This window comes from Anomalospiza imberbis, chromosome 18 (genome assembly GCF_031753505.1).
Source record: "Anomalospiza imberbis isolate Cuckoo-Finch-1a 21T00152 chromosome 18, ASM3175350v1, whole genome shotgun sequence".
Taxonomy (NCBI): Eukaryota; Metazoa; Chordata; class Aves; order Passeriformes; family Viduidae; genus Anomalospiza; species Anomalospiza imberbis.
The window spans coordinates 4789850-4811447 of record NC_089698.1 but is presented as its reverse complement, the minus strand read 5'-3'; the positions used below and the strand labels follow the sequence as shown (position 1 = coordinate 4811447).

Here is a 21598-nt window from a genome sequence, read left to right as displayed (position 1 = left end):
GGATGGGAATTCAAAGCCCATCTTGTCCCACCCCCTGCCGTGGACAGGGGCACTTTCCACTAGAGCACGTTGCTCCAAGGCCTGTCCAACCTGGGATGGGGAATCATCCATTTGTTCAGCCATAAAACCTGCCCGGGTGTCCCACTAGAGCCCAGCTGGACACAGTGGCCTGCTCCCCCAGCAGGGTGTTGTCCTGGGTGCTCCAGCCCAGGAGCAGATCCCTGAATCCCTGTAACAGTGCACAGGTCCCGGAGCAGCATCCCAGCCCCCTGCCACGCTCCCCGCAGGGTGCAGGCTGCAGCTGCTGCCTCTCAGCGCTGAGCAAGGGCTCTGGCCGGGATGTGGATCCCCCCGAGCCTCTGCGGCCCCGGCAGGGGCCGAGCTGGTGGCGTTCTGGTCCCATCCCTGTCTCACACGCTGCTCTCCCCTCTCTGCCAGCCTCTCCTCGCTGCCTTTCCCACTCGTGCCATTCCCCTGTGTGCGGATGCTTTGGCAGAGGAGGAGAGATGCCGAAAAGCGGCGAAGGCTGCGAGAGCACAGCCCAGGCTCTGCTCTGCTGCAGCTGCTTGGCAAAGGCTCCCCGTGCCGGGCTCTGGCAGCTCAGCGCCGCCAGCACAGCCCAGAGCAAGGGCGAGGGGACAGCCAGCATTGCTTTTTTTAGTGTGCAGAGGTCTGGGAAAACGCAGCGTTTTCCTTGGCTGCCCTAACGGGCCCCAGCGATGATTCACGTGGGCAGCGGTGAGTAAGAGTCTTGTCTTTATTTACTCGGTGGTTTCGTGCCGGCGCTGTGGAAGACCTCGGAGGAGGAGGGGCAGGTCCACAAGGAGCCTCCGTGAGCGCTTCCAGCCTGGTGCTGGTGAGAGGAGAGCTGAGCAAGTCACTGATGATTTATGAACTCTCCCGTGCAGGGCAGAGGTTCCTTTTTGCCTGGCACAGAGGCACCGGGCTTGTTGAAGGAGGGAACCGGCCCCAGCTTCGCTCGGAGAAGCTGCCAGAGATTTTTATTGCCGAGGAAACGCCCCCGCATCTCCTCCTGCCGTGGGTGTCGCGTGGTCCCTTCCTGTTTGTCACCCGGCCAGAGGAGCGGGGCCGCAAGGAGGAATCCATGAGTGTTCCCAGGGAGCTCTCTGCAGTGTCCCCAGCGGGGTGGACAGATCAAAAAGCCGCCACCAAACAGGGACCCGGCGCTGCGCCGCTCGCCAGGTGGTGACACAAAGTCCTGCGAAATGTGGGAATGAAGGAAGTGGCTCCAGGGCTGTGCTGGGAGAGAGGAATGCCCCTGGGATGGGGTCCTTAGGGCTGAGTGATGCCACCACCATTAACTAGCTCGACTGCAGCGCTCGCGGTGTCCTCGGAGCCCGGCCACTGCCGGTGTCACCGCCCGGGGACAGTGAGAGCTGTCCTGCGGAGCTGCCACGCCGCTGCTGCCGGCTGGAGGCATGGTTAGAGGTGACATGTGATTGCTGAGAACGCCTCAGAACACCTCAGCCCGTGACTGCCAGCAGGGCTGGGCCAGTGCCAGGGCTGGGCCAGTGCCAGCCCTGGGCTCCGCAGCCGCCGTGGGCGCATGCCTGGCCCGGGATGGGGCTGCTCCGGTGCCCGTGCCGGGACATCCACCTGCAGGGCACCACCAGCACCCTCTGCTTCCCCGTCTGCATTTCCCCGGAGCCAAGAGGTCTCCCGGGGCCTCTCTGGGAGCGTTTGCTGCTGGATAACCCAGGAGCAGCACCGTGTGGTGCAGCACCACCTCGCCTGTGGTCTGGTGGCCAAGCCAGAGCCCTGCAGGGTGCACTGTCACCCTCCTGTCCCTCAGAGGGTGGCTTGGCCACCCCTCTCATGGCAGGATGTGCCGGTGGCATGGCTATGGCAGCAGCAGTGGGAGAGCCACAAGGACTGAGCAGGGCAGGGGATTCCCTCAGTGCTTCCCAGGCTGCTGGGATGGGAATGGGAACCCCTGAGCCCTGATCTTCCCACTAAGCCAGCACTGCTCCCACTAAGGAGCTTAATCCGTGGGGCTGATGCTAAACCTGTTAGTGCTGGCAGCAGCGCCCGGGAGCCGATGGCTCCATGCCCATGGTGCTTCTCTGGCATTAAGAAACAGTTCCCATCCCACAAAGCTGGGGTAAAAAGCCCTGTTTTCTGGGTCTGCTGGCGAGACGGTGTCCCACGGGAGTGGGGGAATCTGGATTCCTTGGTAAATCTGCTGCCATCCAAGAAAAAACACTTTTTAATCAAATCCAAGGCAACGCTGCGATCTAGACACAGGAAATATAGGCCATGCTCACAAACTGGGAGGTTGTGTCCCAGAAAACATCAAATGTGAAAATAATTTAGAGGCTGGAGGAGCAAAAGCAGCTCCACAGGCATTCTTAGAGCTCTGACACTCTCCAAGGCTGGAGCCAGTGGCCCCAGCACAGCCCTGGTGAGGTTTAGGGCGTTGCTGTGGTCCTGGCACAGTCCTGGTGCACCTGTGGGACCAAGGGGAAAATTCCATGCAGGGCTGGGAAATGTGGCTCATTAAAGAGGGGTTTGGCAAACAGGAGAGGGTGAACAAAAGAGGGAGGAAAATTCTTTGAGGATTGAAAAACCACCATTGAAAGGCAAGGAGGCAGTGAGGTACCTGGGGTTTAGCCAAAGGAGGATCCAGAGGTGCCTTGAATCCGCTCTGCAAAAATGTTCCTGGGATACAGCAAGCTGTGAAAGGGCCTTTTAATCCAGCAGGGAAAGTACAAGAGAGCCAACAACTGGAAGCTGGAGCCAGACACATTTAAATTAGAACAAAAGACACATTTCTAATAGTGAGGTAATTAACCACTGGAACAAATTATCAAGGGGAAGTGCTGCTTTCTGAGTCTCTTGAAGTTTTCAAATTAAGTTGGGATGTTTTTGTTTCTTTTTTTTTTTTTCTGAGGAAAAGCTTCACTTGAGCAAAAAACAACTGGAGGAATTTACTGCCTGTGCTCAAATGTCAGCCCAGACCCTGCAGAATATTCTGGCCTCAAAATCAGCTTTTTTGATAAAACTGGTGGAATTTTTAAGGCAAACCCAGATTCAAGTAATTGCCATGGAATGGGAATTAGAGACATTTCCCAGCATAATCCTATTCCCAGTGAAGCTGGTCCTGCCACAGTTCCTTTGCCCTCTTGTAAATGGTGTCTGTACAAAATTTGGAATTTGGAGAAAGGTCTGAAGGCATCCCCAGGGACCTGCTCTGGGTCATGGGGCTGCAGTTCCCTGGTGCAAAACCACCCTGGAAGCAGAGCCCTGTCTGAGCTGGGGCTCTCCTTGCAGGACACTATAAATGTATGCACAGATATGTATTTTTATATTTGTCTCTTTACATTTCTGTGGCACATTGCCTGGTGTGAGGTGGTCCCTGTGTGTTTGGTGTCAGACAGTTTGGCCCTTCCTGTGAGCTGGGAAGTCAATCACAGCTGCTCCACAGAGCTCTGGTCCTGTAATTACTCCGTGATTAAATAAAAACATAATTCCTTCAACACCTCCGCACTCCTGCTTTATTGCAGGAGAGCCCACACAAGGAATTAATGTTTAAATAATGGCTTTCCTCCCCAGGAGCAGGCTCTGAGATAGGCAGGAATAAATTAATGCTCTGTCCCACGGATGGAAGGAGCAGCACCTTGCTGGGGGCCACAGAGGCAACAGTTCAGCATCCACTGGGATTTTCCCAGTGATCTCTGTCCCCACATCTCCTAGGCACAGCCCAGGGCTCCCTTGGGCAGAGTGCAGAGTCCCTTTGAGGGGTGCAGTGCCTAAAATCCCCACCCCAGCTGGCACGAGCAGCCTTCCTCGGCAGGGCTTGGAGATTTCCTGGTAATGCCTGCAGCTGGGATGGAAGTTTGGTGCCTGCAGGAGTGCAGAGGATTCCAGCTGCTGGCTGCACTGATTCCTGAGCTGCCCATCTCTCCCTATCGACAGATGCCAGCTGGGACGTCAGTGCCTGCTGAAGAATTGTCTCTCCCTGCAAAGGGCGACGCAGTTTCAACCTCTTTATTAAACCAAGCACAATCCTGTGCGCCAGCAGAGATGAAGAAAAGCTCCTGATAAGTGGGACTGGCCATTCCCTGAGTTTCCAGTCTCCTTGGTTACAGTACACCACACAAATGCTTTTCTTGGAGAGCAGGCTGTGAGCAGAGTTGGAATCCCAGATTGGAGGGGTTCTCCATCTCCCTGCCTCGTACCTGGAGCTGCTGAGAGGATGCTCAGCACAGGAGGGGGTGGGGAAGGGGCCCCTGCTGGTTCTGCAGAGGTGCCTGAGTGATGCAGTCGGAGCAGATCCAATGGCCTCTGTGCAATCCCAAATCCCAAAGCCCAGACAAGCTGCTCCCAGCTATTAACAAGACTGAATGGAGGATGTGCTGCCTGTTGTAACTGGTGTGAGGATATGGGGACCAGTGTGGGGCTCAGAGAGCCTCAGCCCTCAGCCAGCACCTCCAAGGAAGCCCAGGAGGGTTCTGGTCCCATATTTAATGCACAGGAAGGTGCTGGTCCCATATCCACTGACAGGAGGGTGCTGGTCCCATATCCAAGGCACAGGAGGGTTCTGGTCCCATATTTAATGCACAGGAAGGTGCTGGTCCCATATCCAAGGCACAGGAGGGTGCTGGTCCCATATCCAAGGCACAGGAGGGTGCTGGTCCCATATCCAGTGACAGGAGGGTGCTGGTCCCATATCCAAGGCACAGGAGGGTGCTGGTCCCATATCCAAGGCACAGGAGGGTGTTGGTCCCATATCCAGTGACAAGAGGGTGCTGGTCCCAGCTCTAGAGCACAGGCAGCAGTGGCTTCAACACAAGTTTGCCACGCTGACCCCACACCCGTGCTGTGCCCGCGGTGCCACGTGCTGCAATGCCACCTCTGCCGTGTCACCCAGGGCACGGCAGTCCCAAGGGATCGCTGTCACCACAGCCAAGCTGTGACAGCCATTAGTAACGTGATCCCCTGGCTGGTCAGAGCCTCCTGTAGCTATGGTAATGGACTACCATCATTCACAATTATAATGTCAGATTTAAACCCAGGGCTTGTGCAAAAGGATAAAAATATCTCTTTGCTCGTGGGATCTCAGTATTATTTGCTTTGCTATATTGGAAGCTAAATGCTCTCATGAACATCAAGTGATTGTGCCGAGATTAAACACTTTTCTTCTGTTTATGCACGTTTCACCCTTTTATAGTTTTATTAAAATGCTGGCTGCACTCTCAATTAAGTGAAATCCTTCTGCAGTTGTAAGCACATTTCACAGGAATAAATAATTCGATCTGAAGGGTGTTTCGGGCTCAAAACCACAATGCTAAGATACTGAGGGGTGCAGAGCTGGGGCAGGGGAGCAGGCACTGCCATCTCACTGTGCTCCAGCAGGGATCAGGGACCTGAGCACGGAGCCTTCCAGGTGTGCCCCCCTCACACACCTGGTTTGCACCTCCAGCCCATCCCATAACCCACGGGGGCAAATGGGGCTCATGGCAGAGCCCGTGCTCCCCTTTCTGCACCCCATCCCTCCTGCCTTGTCCTTGGCCACCCATCAGAGCAATGCCACTGACACCTTTCATGTGAGGAGCCCAAAGCTCCCTGTATATATGATAAATACTAATGAATTAATCACCCAAGCTGCACAGCTTGGGCTCCGCCAAACTCGCAGTCGGCGTTTCTCCGAATTTCGCATGGAAAAATCTGTCTGTTTTCTGCCATTTCTTAACCTCCAAATGTTGCTTTCTTGGCACTTTCCAGAAAGCACATGTTCAGGTTTCCAGCACAGAGTCCTGTTTCCCTGGATCCCTGCCCGCGCTCCCCGTGCTCGGCTGAGCTTCCACGTCCTGGTGCTGGTCCCGGTGCCTGCCCGGGGCACCCCGGCACCAAACCCTCTCCCCCTCCCTGGCATCTCTCCTGGCTGTGTTTGTACAGCACCAGGCAGACCAAATCCCTGTGAAATCCCACCCACTACTGCTGGGAAACTCTGGCAAAGCATGATGGCTTTATCCTTCAGGATGGCAGCTGACAAAGGCTGTGCTGTTGGAGAGTAATTAAAACGGACAGGTACCAAACCTTTGTCTTAAAGCCCCCGAGACCTTGAGCTATTTCTGACACATCAGCAGAAAGTGGCAGCAGCGTGACAAGCTCAGGGTCACGGCTGGCTCTGAGGGACCCTTCTCCCAGGGCACAGCCATGGTGCCCTGGCTGCTCCAGCCAGCAGAGGAGAACATGAATATTCCTCAGGAAAAGCATTTTCAGCGGCACCAGTTTGCCCCAGTTTTGGATTTTTGCTGTGGGTGATGCCTGGGTGGGTTGGAGTCAGTGCCAGCCCAGAGCTCTGCAGTTGGAATGCAAATGAGCCTCAGATCTGGGATTTGCTTCTGCTGGGTGGGTTTTATTCCCTTTAAAACCCTCCCTCTGCTCCAGGTACCCCAGTGCCAGCACCAGGCTCTGGGAGGGTTCCTGCTGCAGGAGCTCTCTCCCCAGCTGCTTTGCAATGTGCCACACGAGCTCAAAGACCTTGCACTGTAATTAAGCTCTCGCTGTTCTTTCAGGACTTTGATTCAGAGAAATTCATCGCTCAGAAAGAGCAGCTTGGCTGGGAGTTGAGGGAAAAACAGCACTTTTCCCCAAAGCCATGGCCAATGTGTGGAGGTTTATGCCCAGCAGTGGAGTTGCTCCCTCTCCATCACCCAGGTGAGCAAATGAGGGCCCATCTCCTGCCCTCAGTCCTCTTATAAATTATTTAGCACAATCCACATTACTGGGAATGTTCACTGGCTGTCCAGCGAAATCTAATTTGTATTAAGTTCATTTGGCAGCAATTTTCCTTAATGGCCAGAGTGGCCTTCTGTGGGTGTGTGTTAAGAGTGATCTCTTGGATATAGGTGGGAAAGGCCTGTGTGGGCCTGCATTCCAAAATAACAACCAAAAATTAATTATAGCCATTATAACAGCTCAAAAGTACATTTAGTGAAAATGGAAAATAGAATGAGGATAATTATAGTGGTTTTTCCCTACAGTATCAATCATTTGATGACATAGCAAGCTCCTCTATAAATATAGAATACATCAATAAAATACATCACACAGAACACAGAATATCTAATATATAATGTATTATATAATATACAATGTAATTATAAGATGTATCAATGTATATTATGTATCAACCATATATTTATACCTTATCACTTCTTTACAATATATATGCAAAATATGCAATATGAGACATATGATAAATAATATATTTAATCTATTTATAATGCACATACTGCATTATATGCATTATGAATGCATTATATGCATTATAAATTCTCCATTATTTTGAATTGAGAGAGACCCGAAGCCACCCGGGAACATGCAGGGGTCCAGAGCAGGGATCTGCCCTGTTCCCCTGGGCAGATCCCAGCCTGGGGAGATCACTGACCATCCCCACCACATCCCCCTTTGCCATCTGGATCTCAGCTTTTCCAGGCCCGGAGCAGCAGGATCAGTGTCAGCCTAAACCAAGCCCAGCAGAGCCTCAGCCCAGAGCCCCCAGCTCCTTCCTCTGCCTCCTTGTCCTGACTTCAGGGGATTTTTCCCCCCCGGAGAGCGGGAGGTGCTGGCAGGTGTGGGTGTAGGGTGGTTGATGTTCCCCAGATGATCCGGGATGCTCCGGGTTCTGCTGGGATTGCCAGGAGCCCGGCTGGAGCACAGTACGCTCCTGTCACTGCCTCGGCAGGAGGGTGTGGGCTGGCTGGCACTGAGGCAGGAATCCCAGCGGGACTTCAATAAGGATAAAGCTCAGCCTGATAAAAACGAGCCCCAGCCTGACAGGTGGCCCTGAGCGAGGGGGAAAGGCAGGAGCTGGGCAGGGAGCACATCCTGCCTTCCTCCTGACAGGCCCCACGCTGGGATGGGTGGTGGGCGGTGGGGGGACAATCTGGGCAGGGGTAAGACCTTGATTTTGATGGGGACAGGGGATTTAGGGTCACCCTCAGTGGCCCTGCACAGCACAGGGACACAATTCCTGCTCTCCATCCGCAGAGGGATGAGGAGGGTGGCTAAAGCAGCACTGCTTTGGCAAATCCAGTCCATTTTCATTTTCCACCCATCCCTGCAGTGCCACGCCATGCCAAAGACTTGGCTCACCTCTTCACAGACCCATTTCCCCATTCCAAACCCATTTGGAAGTCCCAGTGCTGGGGGTGGGCTTGGCCACTGCTGGAGCACGAGCCCAGCCACAACAGCAAACAGTGAGCAGGGCCGGGGGGGGGCTGCCACGCCTGCTGAGCTGCCACAAGGAAGAATAATTTCAATTCTATCTCCCTTTTGGAAGGGACACATTTAATGGCAGAGAGGCTCCGTGCATGGCAGCAATCGGGAATTAACTCACTGCATCCAAGTGCCGTGAAATTGAATCCTGTCAGCGTGGGCAGGAGCTGAACACGGTGCAGGAGAGGTGGGGGTCACACGTCCCCATCCTTCTGCCGGAGCCACCAACCCATCAGGACAACCCTGGCTGCTCTAGCAGGAGAGGATGTGCAGCTCTGGGTGCTTCCCATCCCCCTGAGCAGAGTTAGGAGTCAAAGTCAAGCGTTCACAGATACAGGTGCTGGGGAAAACAGCTTATTTGTTGGAAAAGAGGCTCACAAACCCAGCTAATCGTTTAGAAGTGCAGTAAATGGAGTCCCCTGATTGCTCAGAGAGCTTTGGAGGAGGCCACAGAGCACCTCAGGCACGTGGTGGGATTCTTGGGGTGGTCTGGTGCAGGACCAGGAGCTGGATCCATGATCCCTGCAGGTCCCTTCCAACTCAGGAATTCTATGATCTCCTTGATGCTCAGCTCCTGCAAAGTGCTGTGGTTCATGGGGGCGATGGGGAGACCAGGGAAGTCTCCAGCCCTGGTACCCACCTCAGCAGGGACTGGGAGCTGCAGCTGAGCCTGCCCAGCTCACATGCACTGCCGCTGGATTCTCCATGAGGGAGAGATGTGACGGGCCAAAGGAAGCTCTGCCAGCAGGAAAGCTCCAGGAGCGCTGCAGGATGGCTCTGCACACTCAGTCCTGAGTGATGGGCATCGTGCAAAGAAGGAGCTCTCACAGACATCACTCCTCTGAGGAAGGCTTTCCACAGGCACAGCCAGTGGGAGAAAAGAGCACACTTTAATTATGCTAATTAGAGCCTTGGCAGTCTCGTTGCTTGATGCTTTTGCATTTGATGTGGAGACATTTCCCTTTGCCAGGGTCTGCCCCTCCTGGAGAGGGAGGGATGTGGGCACAGGGGTGCTGGGCTCCAGGGGTGTTACCCTCCCGTTCCTGCTGACCCCAGCTCTGAGCTGCACTCGGGTGAAGGATCCCAGCTGACTGGCAGCCCTCTCCCTTCTCCAGGGCTGACATGGAGCCTCTACACTTCCCTCCCCATGGCCTCCATCCCTGCCAGCAGCACAGGGCAAAGCTCCTGTGCTGAAAGCAGGTGAATGTGCTAAAACACAGGGGCAATGGGAATAACTCCTGTCCTCGCACTCCAGGCTATAAACAGCCGTGGTCCTGCTCCTGGCTGGCTCAGCCATCAGTTTTGTGTCTCCTGAGCATCCCAGGGGAAGCAGGAACCAGAGCTTTCCCTCCTGTGCTGTGCACATGCCGTATTTTCCACCGGCCAGAGCTGATGGATGGCTCGGTCTCACCATCCATGAGCTTTGCTCTCTGGCTGCTCCAAGGGCAAACAATTCTCTGGACTCAGTCTGAAACGCTCCGGGCCAAGCATCGTTTTGTCCTGGTTTGTCATTAAAGGATGTGCACAGCCATTCCAAGTGACAGAGCAATTTCCTTTGTGTCCTGCAAAGCAAAAGGAAAAGAAAGAAGTCAGCGTATTACACACAAATCTGCTTTTCTCCCGCAAGTTGAAATAGGAACAGCTTAATTTCCAGCCAACCCAACACTGTAGTAATTCCAAATCAAAGGCTTTGTGTCAAAAGAATCATTTTGCTACAGCCACAAATAATGAGCAACTTATGTCACGTTTGGAGATGAGATTAAAAACGAGCTGCAAAGCGACAGCTCAGCCGGTGGTGGTTGTAGGTCAGACTTCAGAGGCCAAAGGTGGGGCAGCACTGAATTCCTGCTCCTGAGTGTCCTTTCTTCAGGTGCCACTGGTGTCCCTCCCCTCAGATGCCACCAGTTGGCTTTGGGCAGTCCAGGGTCCCGAGGGCTGGAGCTCCTCTACCAAGGAGCCAGGATGGGGGAGCTGGGGATGCTCACCTGGAGAAGAGAAGGCTCCAGGGAGAGCTCAGAGCCCCTTCCAGTGCCTAAAGGGGCTCCAGGAGAGCTGGAGAGGGACTGGGGACAAGGCATGGAGTGACAGGACACAGGGAATGGCTTCCCTCTGTCAGACGGCAGGGATGGATGGGATATTGGGAGGAAATCCTTCCCTGTGAGGGTGGTGAGGCCCTGGCACAGGGTGCCCAGAGAAGCTGTGGCTGCCCCTGGATCCCTGGAAGTGTCCAAGGCCCGGTTGGACAGGATTTGGAGAAATCTGGGCTAGTGGAGGCTGTCCCTGCCCATGGCAGGGGGAGGAACTGGATGATTTTTAAGGTCCCTTCCCACCCAATCCCTTCTGTGATTCCCTGCTTCTGTGAAATCCCTCTGGGGAGCAATACTCACTGCAAAGAGAAAAGCACTTGCTTTTTTCTCCCAGAAATAGCAGAATCATTAAAAAAAAGACCAATTTAAAACTAATTAGAGGCAATTTCTTCATCTGCTGCCTTCTTGCATGAGGCACTCGTCCTGAAAGGGACACGTGGGAGTGGAGGGAATGTCACCCTGAGCAGAGCTGCCTCCTGCCAGGCTGCTGGCCCTGCGGAGCTGCCGGGAATCGCCGGGAATTGCTGACAGGCGCCCGAGCAAAGCGCTGATGTGAGCCCTCATCCCCAGGCTCCCCATCCATCGCTGACAAGGAAAAAGCTGCTTGCTGCAAGGCTTTGCTTTAAATGAGAAGTGAAGGTGAAGAATACAGCAGTCAAAACAAAATGCTGAACAGTGCCCAATTGGCCTTCCAAGCTGCCATTGCCCTGTGGCTGTCCCCAGAGAATGTGCAAATTGGTGGAAATTTTCTAGCCAAGGAAATTACTTGGAAATCCCTGATGGAGAGGAGAGGTTTCTGCATGGATCTGTATCCTTTTGCCCCAAATCTCTGATCAAGGAATAAGTTTGGATCTCTTCTAGGAAAGAACGGTGAGGCTGAGAAAAGAGGTTTTTGTGGAAGGAGGTGCTCGGCTCTGCACTGCACAACCTCCCCAGACCTGCTCCCACTGTGGGGAAAGGAATAACAAGAAGGGACCTATGTGTCAAAGAAGCAAATATTTTATTGTGTAAAAACCAAGCAGACATTAAGTAGAGCCCCCCACTGCCCATGTGCCTTGCGTGCCACTGGGATGTGCCCAGGTGTCCCCCACAGGCTGGAGCCATGGAAGCACAGATGGATCCATCAAATACCTGTGGAATTATAAATGCTTCAGAGCTCTGTTGTTGCTGGGTGTCACACTGAGACCCAAGAGCATCCTGGAAGATCAGCTGAATTTTGAGCAGTGCAATGTGGGATGAGACACCTGGGCTGCAGCTCTGGGTTACAAAAGAGGGGTTTGGTGTCCCTCCAGCTCCTCTCAGAGTGGCTTTCCCAGTCCATGGCACATCCTTAGCATCTGTGGCAGCCGCTGGGTTTTAATTTAAGCACCAACTCCCAAGTCAAACAACTGCAGGAGAACAGGAAAGTCCTTGTCCCCGCGGCTGGCCCTGAGCAAAGCTGTGGCGCTGGGAAACGAGGCAGGAGCATGAGGAAACCAAGACCAAAAAAAGTTTGTAGAACCATCCCATGAGTTTTGTGGAGCCATTTGCAGTCTCTGCTCATGTGAGGTGGTTCTGCCAGGAGCAGGGAAGCTGTGTGCCCAACGTAGCTCCTGGTCACTGCGGGTTGGGGCAAGCTGCTGTGCTCGATGGAAACGAATCCTGCAGAAAGTGGGACGTTGCATTATGCAAATTTCCTTCCTGGAAAGAAATGTTTTATTAACACGCGCTCCCTTAGTCAATTTGGTCACAGCTTGACATCCAATAAGTTACTCTAAAGGCAATGGTTTTACAAAATGTTTTTCTAATCTATTTTAAACACTTAATTACAGTTGTGGCGCATTCATTAGGGACTCCGCTTTCAAACCTGGATTGCAGCAATAAATCCTAATTCTCCAAGTGTCAGTTGCAATCCAGACATGGCATGCAAGTGGGTGTCAGAGGCTGTTGAGGACTGGGGGAAGGATGTCTGGGCCAGGTGGGAGCCCCATCCTCCAGAGAGGGAACATCCAGCATCCAGTCTCAGCTGATTTCTAATCACCACAAGAAACTTGAGCCCCTGAGGAGGGAGCACTTGGGGGGATGAGTCTGCCAGGTGCTGGGGTGGGAGCTGAGGGATGCTGGTTTTGGGAAACTCCAGTAAATTCCGAGCTGGTGCTGTGGAGAGCTCTGGGGCTGTCCCTGGCATCAGCAGTGTCCCCATTGCAGCTCTGAAGGTACAAAGGCAAGGGGGGACCAGTCCCAGCGCCACACACCCCGAGGGACACCCTGGCAGCCCTGGGATGCTCTGACACGCCAAGAGGAGCAAGGGGACTCCTGCTCTCCCAAGATATCCTGTCCTCACACACCCTCCAGCATCAGCACAGGCAACGAGACTCAGGGCCAGCACTCCAAACGTGCCCCCACAGCTCTGAGCCCGTGCCATCGGTGGCTAGCACAGTTACCTTAGTCTTTGCCCAGGTACTTCTTCATGATGCTGCTGACATCGTCCTCCTTCCCCTCGGCCTCGGCTCGGCGGCTCATCCCGCTGCCCTGGGTGGCGGCTCTGCCGCTGGAGCCCTCCCCGGCCCCTCTCGGGGGCTGCGGCCGGCGCTTGATGCTGTCGGCGCTCCGGGAGGACCGCTGGGAGCCACAGGATGAGGAGGAGTCAGAAAGGTCCCCGGGCTCTTCCCGGCTGCACTTGGCCGTGCCCCTGGTCTCAGAGGACTCCAGAGTGCCCGCGATGGCCTCGTCCTCGAAGCGCACGGTGAGGGGCCGGTGGCCGTCCCTCCTGTCCCTGCGGGGTCTGGCCAGGCTGCTGGTGGAGCGGGACTTGCGGATGGCCGGCAGGAAATCATCGAAGTCAACCTTGGTTCTCCTCTCGTAGTTGAGGGTGGGTATTCGCCAGCTGAAGGGGTCGCTCCCCTTCCCCTCACCCAGCCCATCGCCGGACAGGGAGCTCAGCAATCCCTCCGGCTCCTTGCCCAGCTCCACATCCTCCAGCGACGGCTCCAGGCAGCTCCTCCAGGAGCTCAGCCGCGGCACCTCCATGCCGGCAGCCGGGGAGCTCGGCCGGCGGCCGGAGCCGTCGAGGGCCGGCAGGAGGGACTCGTAGGAGCCGAATTTCGATGCCTTTTTCAGCGCTGGGGAACGCGGGGGCTCGGCCGGCTCCGAGGCCATGCTCCGCAGGCTGGAGGAGCGGGTGAGGCTGGCACCTGCTCCCTCCCCTCCCCCGGCCTGATCCCCCTCCAGCCTCCCCGGGGGCTCCTCGGCCGCTGGGGCAGCCCTGGAGCGCCGCAGGGCCGCGGCGCCGGTGGTGCGGTAAATGGGCAGGGGAGAGGCGTCCCCCAGCGCCGGCAGCCCCGGCTCCCGCTCCGCTCCCCGCTGCCGCCGCAGCTCCTCCACGTACTCGGACAGGGCGGCAGAGCTGGGCACCGGCCCCGAGGCCACCGAGACCGGCCCCGAGGCCACCGAGAGCCTCCTCCTGCTGGGCACCGGCGGGGACACCGCGCTGGGGAACCTCCCGTCCGCAGCCGGGGAGCCGCCCCGCCGCAGCACCGATGGGGACGTCTCTCCTGTCCCATCCACGGGCTTCTTTGGGCTCTCCACCTCCTCTTCTTCTGCCTGAGGTTTTCCATATTCCCGTCTTCTGGCTCCCAGCAGGGGACTCGCTGTCCTCCCCGGATCCGCAGCGCTCCGGGAGGAGAGAGCCTGGCTCACCTTGGTGTCTCTGCTGACCCTGAACAACAGAAACCGGTGTTAGTTTAGACTCTGGGATTCCCAGTGACCGGGATGTCATCCAGCAAGGACAAGGCTGAGCAATGAAAAGCTGGCATTGCCATGGGAGTCTCGGGATAAACTCAATGCTGCATCCAGCAGTTGGGCAATGCCCAAGGATTTTATCTTAAATAAGCCCAGGTCAGCCAGCCCGGATAATTCCTGGTGTAGAGAGTGTGGTGTGACCAGCTTCAGCTCTGCCAAGCCAGCATTTACCTCCAAATATCCTTTTTCTTGACAGATTACAGCAATATGTAGGATTTATTTTATTTCTGTCAAAGCCAAAGATTATTCACTAAAATTTTATGAAACCAGCTCGCAGCGCAAGCTCAATGTTATTGCTGGGCATGTTTCACCCAGGCTGCTGCCCAAACAGGAGCCCTGCAACACCTGAATTTGGTGTTCCTTCACAGCGAGGGGGGATGGCCAGACAGGGCCATGTCCCAAACAAGGGCTGGTGCAGGAACCACATGGGATCCACCTCTGCTCAGCCTGGGGATGCACACCAGTAGCCCCAGCCAGGCTGTCCCTGTCACAGAGATGGGGGACTGCAGTCACCAGCAGGCTTGGGGTCACTGGCGTCACTAAGCCCCTGATGGGACACTTTATGACCCCTCCAAGCACCTGCATTTGCTTGCTGGCAGTGTCCCCACTCCCAGGTACCCCGTCACTGCTCAGCCGAGGGAACCGAGGTCTGGCCGTACTGGGATGTGAACTTGGGAAAGAAAGGAGGAGGGAAAAAGAGGGAACAGGGCAGAGCAAAGCAGCAGGACCCAAACAACAAATGCATCTCTGCAAGGGAGCAGCGCTCGAGTTGTTCATGGCCACAATGAAACTTCCTGCCCTGGGAATGCCGCTGTTGCCATGGGAATGGGGTGGGAGCGGATAATCCCGGGACTCTCGGACCAGGCTCTGCTGACCCGTGAAATAATTTACATGCCGAGATGGGCTGAAGACAAACAGCTTCCCAGAGCTGGGAAATGCGTGTCTGCAGAAGGGAAGGGGCAATGGAGCAGCTCCAGCTTCCTGGCGCCCGCTGGCACAGCCCAGGGCACAGAGGTACCCCCCTGAACTGGTCCCCACCACCTTTCCCTGCTCATTTAACCAGCCTAAATCATTTGATTATTCAACACAAAAGGAATCAACCAGAGATTTCATCTCCCTGAATCACTGCACCCTTCAGGGCCATCCCATGCTGATGCTGCCGAAGCACCGCAGCTGATGAATAGTTTGAGACATTTCAATAGTGCTGGATTTTAGGATCCTAAATTGCATCTTACTTAAATGGCTGGTGTAATCCTTCGGTGAGGTTTTGTACAGAAATTGCTCCATTCATTCTGCACGTTTACAAATAATATTGTAACCTGTGTGCTGCATGAATGGCTTTCATAAATTAAACACCGGCATCAGGGTTTTTATTTGGGTTTTAAGGCTGAGATAAAAGTGAGTGGAGATGCGAGAGCCACTAATGGGCTGTGAACAAGGACTGAACACGCTGTATTTATTGTCCTGTTCAACATGACAGACTGGTACTGCTTTTCTGAAAATCTTCAGAGTCTGAAATGGAGTGAAAGCGGCAAAGGTGGGATTGTTCCAGCTTCCAAGGCTGGCAAGGGCCACACAGCCCCGGAGTCCAAGCAGGAACCTCACGCTCTCCATGCGCTGGTTTCCAGCCAAAGGCCAAGACTTCCCCATCCGTCCTTGTCTCTCCCAACAGTTCCTATTTTCTGCACCCATTAAACTGTCAGAGGCAGGGTTGGATGGGATATTGGGAAGAAATTCCTCTTTAGGAAGGTGGTGAGGCCCCGGCACAGGCTGCCCAGAGGAGCTGTAGCTGCTCCACCCCTGGAAGCGTCCAAGACCATGTTGGACAGAGCTCAGAGCAACCTGGAATAGTGGAAGAGGTCCCTGCCCATGGCAGGGGTGGGACTGGATGATTTTGAAGGCTCCTTCCCATTCCAACCATTCCATGATTTGTTTCTTTAACTGTTCCCTTATGCCTACCAAAATCCCCTCCAAAACCATGGCTCATCATCCTCATCCTCCTCACAAGGCAGGACACAAGAGCGAGACGGTCACGCCCCATCCTGCAGCATCCTCTGCCCACCCATAAATTCCTGGCTGATTCCCAGCACAAATTCCCAGGGCTCAGAATGAGCCCAGGAAGACACAGGCAGTCCCAAAGGAAGGTGATGCCACAGGAGGCAGGACCATGAGCCCCTCCAGCCCTGAGCAGAGCCCTGCTCCTGCATCATCCTCAGGGAAGATGATTTTCCCAGCAAAAGATGCCCGGGAGGCACCTGGAAGCCAACAGAGCTCTGCAATCTGCCATTCACACCAAATCAAATACATACAACAATAATTAGTGAAGATTACATAGCAATTAGCATGATTACAATTATACCAGTTGAAATAATTTATACAATAAAATCCACACATGCTTTGCAACACATGACCAGGGCCAAAAGTGTGGCTGGGATGCTTTTCCTGGGAGCTCATAAACAAAGCCAAGACAGTTCCATTTCAGGGAGGGAAGAGAAATTGGCCTCATTTCTGTCAGAAGAGGATTTTCTTGTCACACCGTCATCTACACAAGAGCTCCCAGTTTCCCACGTAATGATTTGCTTCTGACACAATCGTGGTTAAAAATAAACGTGTCGGATCCCCAGCAGCCTTGGGACCAGGGCTCTTGGTTTTGTGAACCAAGGTGGGAGGGGAATTGCTGTCAGGGTGATCCTGGGGTGATGCCAGGGCTGTGGATGCCCCAGTCCTGTGGGATGCAGGATGGAGAGGCAGATCCTGTGCTGTGGATCCACTCCCTGACTGCACCTCTGGATAACCTCCCAACACAGCACAACCCTGACCTGCCTGGAAAGGGGCACAATAAATACATAAACTTTTAAATTGGTTTCTTCATTAAAAAAAAAAAATAATATTTATTCTAACCCTGCGCTGTGTCATATTTATGGAGGCTTAGCTCTGCTGGCCAGCGTATTGTACAGGCATTTAAATAGCAGAGAATTAAAGGAAACGTTAATCAAAGCTCTCCCTCCTGTAAGCACAGGGGTGATAAGAGCTCCTCGCTCTCCTCTGGCTCTTGGCAGCTGTTTGTTCAGCAAACACCCCAGATGTGGTGCTGAGCAGCCAACACGAGCAGGACTCGTTTTTCATTACTGGGAGCTTGTATAAGACAAAGGAATCTTAATAAGGAAGAGCTCGTTTCCCTGATCTCATTTTTATTACCTCCAGTCTCGTCTCCTGTTTGTTTGCATTTCATCCCCTCCTCGCTCTATTTCCATCTTAGATGAGCTGCAGCCAAACACAGCTCCCACACCAGCCCTTGCAATTTGCCCCTTCCAGGGTGGTGGTCACACACAGTGGCCAGGGCTCAGGACAATTCTCTTTTCACAAGGGCCACAGGCAGCCCAGCAAACGCCAGAATTCCAGAATCACTGAGGCTGGAAAGGAACCCAGGACCACTGAGTCCAACCTGTGACCAATCCCAGCAAACGCCAGAATTCCAGAATCACTGAGGCTGGAAAGGAACCCAGGACCACTGAGTCCAACCTGTGACCAATCCCAGCAAACGCCAGAATTCCAGAATCACTGAGGCTGGAAAGGAACCCAGGACCACTGAGTCCAACCTGTGACCAATCCCAGCAAACGCCAGAATTCCAGAATCACTGAGGCTGGAAAGGAACCCAGGACCACTGAGTCCAACCTGTGACCAATCCCCACCTTGTCACCTAGCCCAGAGCACTGAGTGCCACCTTCCTTAGGGATGGGCACTCCAAACCTCCCTGGGCAGCCCCTTCCAAGGCCTGACCACCCTTTCCATGAGGAAATCCCTCCCGATGTCGAATCTGAAAGCCTGCATATCTTCTACTATAAACCCAAGGTGTTTTGGCTCAGAAATAAGATATTAGCCACAATGCCTGTTTTTCTGTCATTCATTAGTGATCACAGTTGGGTCAATTGGACCAAAGCCTCCTCAGCAGCACTTAGGAAGGGCCTTATTTATTGAGCAGGGTCCCAGTGAGCTCAGCCCACTGCTCTCAGGGCTCCCACTCATCTCTGGTCTATGGAAGGTGTCCCTGCCCATGGCAGGGAGTTGGAATGAAATGATTTTTAAGGTCCCTTCTAACCCAAACCATTCCAGGATTCTGTGATCTCCCCACAGGTCTCTGCCCTGCTTGACTGCTCTTAAACTCTGCCTTGTACCTCCCCAAAGTGCTCCAGCTCAGCCAGGGTGTTTCCTGCAGGGGAACTGCTCTTCAGAACATCAGTTCTGACAACAGTGATTCTCCTGTACAAGGCAGGTGGGGGCTGTGGGGACGGAGCTCTCCAGAATCAGAGCAGGGAGATTAATACTAATGTCTGCAGTGAAACTGTGCTTCACAGCCTTGACAAATCCTGTCATCTTGGAGCATCTACCTACACACCTGCAGGGAGCAGGAGGGAGCTGCAGTGAGCTGTGCTCAGCCTCAGCCTGGCACCTGCCCTGGTTATGGGGAGAAAAACTCTAAAAGTAGTGATGCATGTCCTGAGACACCATCCCTGGGGAAGCAGCAGGGTGGGGAGGCCCCAAACCACAGGGGCTGCAAGCAGGGGCACTGCCAGCCCTGCCCACCCTGAGTTTGGATGGTTGGCACCTTTTCCACCTTCCCTACTGGGGGAGGGTGCTCTCTGGAGCCCACTCTGCTCCCTGCCCCAGGACTCTGTCCCTGCTCCATCTCTGCCCTCACAAACCTCCAAGGGGATCTGACACCCTCCTCCATCCTCACCACCTCCCTCCACAATGCAGCCCCAGACCCTGATTTACAGAGCTTTTCCAAACTCAAGCCATGTCATTGTTTCACACATGAAACACAAATTTCTCTGTGACACAGAAATGGGGTTTTTCTCTGGACTGGGTGGTCCCTCTGATGGGCACTAATTCAGGATAGGCACCTGGGCACCCACAGAGCAAAGCAGGGACATGTGGGCCGTGCAGATGCTCGGACCCCTCTCCAACTCTCTCCTAGCCCATCATCATCACCATCAAAAATTAACATACTTGATATTAGAACAGCAAAAACACATCCCTCTCCCTCAGCAGCGAGCATATGGCATACAAATCCTCAAATAGGCTGCATTGCCTCTTTAAATTATCTCCAGAGAATACATCAAGGGATATTTTCCTGCTTGAAGCATGTTTTTGATGTAGTGACTTTCATCTGGTGTCTCACTGATCCTGGCGTGGCAGTGACTGCCTCCCTTGATTTGGTGTTTTGACCTTAAACACCACAGGTCCCTCTGAGCTCCATTCCGCACGTCCCAAGAGAGCCCAGAGGAAGCCCCCACATCTCAGCACTCCCCAACACACCCAGGATGGCTTGGGGTCCCTTACCTGAGGCTCTGGGTGCTGCGGCTGCCGATGGACGGTGCTGAAATGCTCCCGGCCACGCTGGCACCCGCCAGAGACGTCCAGCCTGAGGAGGAGCTCGGCCAGGACTTGACACTCTCTGCAGGCTCCAGGCTGAGCACGGAGCCAACAGTGGAGCAGGCATCCCTGAGGGGACAGGAGAGACCCGTCAGCTCTGCAGGTGCAGGCAGGAGGGCTTGTGGCTCACTCTGGGCACCTCCTCCACAGCAGTTCCAGCTGGTGGGCTCTGCTCGGGCTGGTTTGTGGCACCAGCACAGGGAACAGAAACCTTTCCAGGCAGCCTGGTCCTTGTACCATTGTTGCTGCCGTTCATTATTTCCTCAAGCTTTTTCAAGTGCCCTGTAGACCTTGGGCAGGAAAACCCTGCACTGCCTGGGGCTGGAGCTGCAGCGACAGAGCCAGTGTGACCTCAGGCACCCCATAGAGCCCTACACACCCTGGGACTTCCCCAGGGCTGGAACTGCAGTGACAGAGCTGCTGTCACCCTGGGTACCCCACTGGGTCCTGTGCACCCCTGGGCTCCCCCAGAGCTGGAGCTACCCCAGCCCACCCACCAGGAGCCCCCAGACCAGGTCTAGTGGATGAAATCCTTTAGGATCCCAGTTTTCCTTCAAAGCCACAGATCATCTTCATCTCTCAAAGCACAGCCCAGAGGAGCGGAAGCATCCCTCGGGATAAGAGCCAGAGCTCCCAGGGAACGGGAGCGGGTCGATGGGCACAGGGCACACAACACCAGCACATCTGGATGCCAGTGGGAGCCCCGTTCATGCAGCTGCAGCAGACACTGCAGGGTTCATAACCCCTCAGTGCAGCAGCTGGTGCCCCATGAGCTGTGGCAGAAGCAGGCACGGGCTCTGTCCTTTGGCAGCATCATCTCCTGGCATCACTCACGTGTCTCTCCTGGAGCACAGCGACTCCCGCGCCGTCCGCACGCTGCAAGGACCACAGGAGAGGGTCAGCGATGGCTCCTGGGGACCCCAAAGCCAGCACGAGGTGCAAAACTTCCCAGCCCAACTGCAGCAGAGCCGGTGTGGCCGGGGCAGGGGTTGGGCTGAGCCGGGGAACATTCCCAAAACAGCCACAGGGATGGGGCTGGAGACCCCTCCCTGCTCCCCGCACGGGTCAGGCCGGGCTGCAAACGAGATCCTGGGGCAAAAGGAGGGAGCAGAACGGGGAGCGATGCTTGGGGCTGCTCCTGCCGGCAGCAGCTGCTGTTCTTGCCGGGAAGCACTTCTCACCTCCACTGATGCATCGGCTGCACTGGAAATCACTCTTTTTTTTTGGGAAGCAGTGAGTGCCTAAGTTCACGGTTTCTATCTCACCCTTCCCTGGTTTAATCAGCACACAGAGCAAGAGCAAGCGGTGACAAGCACACCTCAGCTTTCTTTTTCTTTTTTTTTTTTTTTTTTTCCCTTTTAAACTCATTTCTCTGTTTTGTCTCCATTTGTCATGAAGCCCCTTTAGCTGTGTGGCAGAGGGGAAAATTGAAGGGCTTTAGAAATAACACCTGAAAAATGCACTGGAATTCTTTCCTCATTTTTTCCCTACTAAAACCATCTACCCAATCACCCAGTTTCACTGGCTCCTCCAGCTCCTGGGGATGATCAAAGCAGGATTTTCACTCAATGAACCCAGCGCTGGGGCACCAACAAACTGCGGCCAGGGACCTGCTGTACAAATGGGGCTATTCCCACCCTTTTTGCTCTCTTTAAGCTGGGCCAGCCAGAATGATTTCATGAGTGACACTTTCCATGAAACCTTCCATTAACACAAAGTTTGTTGCTCATCCACGCAGCGTGAACACGTGAGGATGAGGACATGAAATGATCCTGGCATTGCCCAGCACTGCTGCCCCTTCCCCAGCACAGAGCAGCTCCCCCCAGCCCGTTCCTCACCTGTCATCGCTGTCGTCGCTGTCACGCAGCCCCTCCAGGGCCACCTGCAGGTCTGCGATGCGGCGGATGGAGGTGCCCAGGTCAGCCTGCAGCACCTGCCTCACCTCTGCCAGCTCTGCCAGCTGCTGCTCCTGCACAGGGGACACCAGGTGAGGGTCTGCACCTGAGCTGCGAGTGGGGTGACTGCTAAACCATCCCACCCCCACCCC

General features: G+C 54.6%; 1 protein-coding gene across 2 annotated transcripts in view; it reads right to left on the bottom strand.

Annotated features, from left to right (window-relative positions):
* Positions 1-11315: 11315 nt before the first annotated feature.
* MYO18B (myosin XVIIIB) overlaps positions 11316-21598 on the bottom strand; it is a 54863-nt gene continuing 44580 nt past the window's right edge. The window contains exons 38-42 of one of the 2 annotated variants that reach the window (XM_068208660.1): positions 21390-21520; positions 20386-20427; positions 19459-19620; positions 12758-14031; positions 11316-12014 (exon numbers count right to left, since the gene is read on the bottom strand). In XM_068208660.1, coding sequence (XP_068064761.1) covers positions 12759-14031; positions 19459-19620; positions 20386-20427; positions 21390-21520 — 1608 coding nt within the window. In that variant the 3' untranslated portion in view covers positions 11316-12014; position 12758. Of the gene's footprint in view, positions 12015-12757; positions 14032-19458; positions 19621-20385; positions 20428-21384; positions 21521-21598 lie in introns of those variants that run through there. The other variant, XM_068208659.1, reaches the window with a different exon arrangement.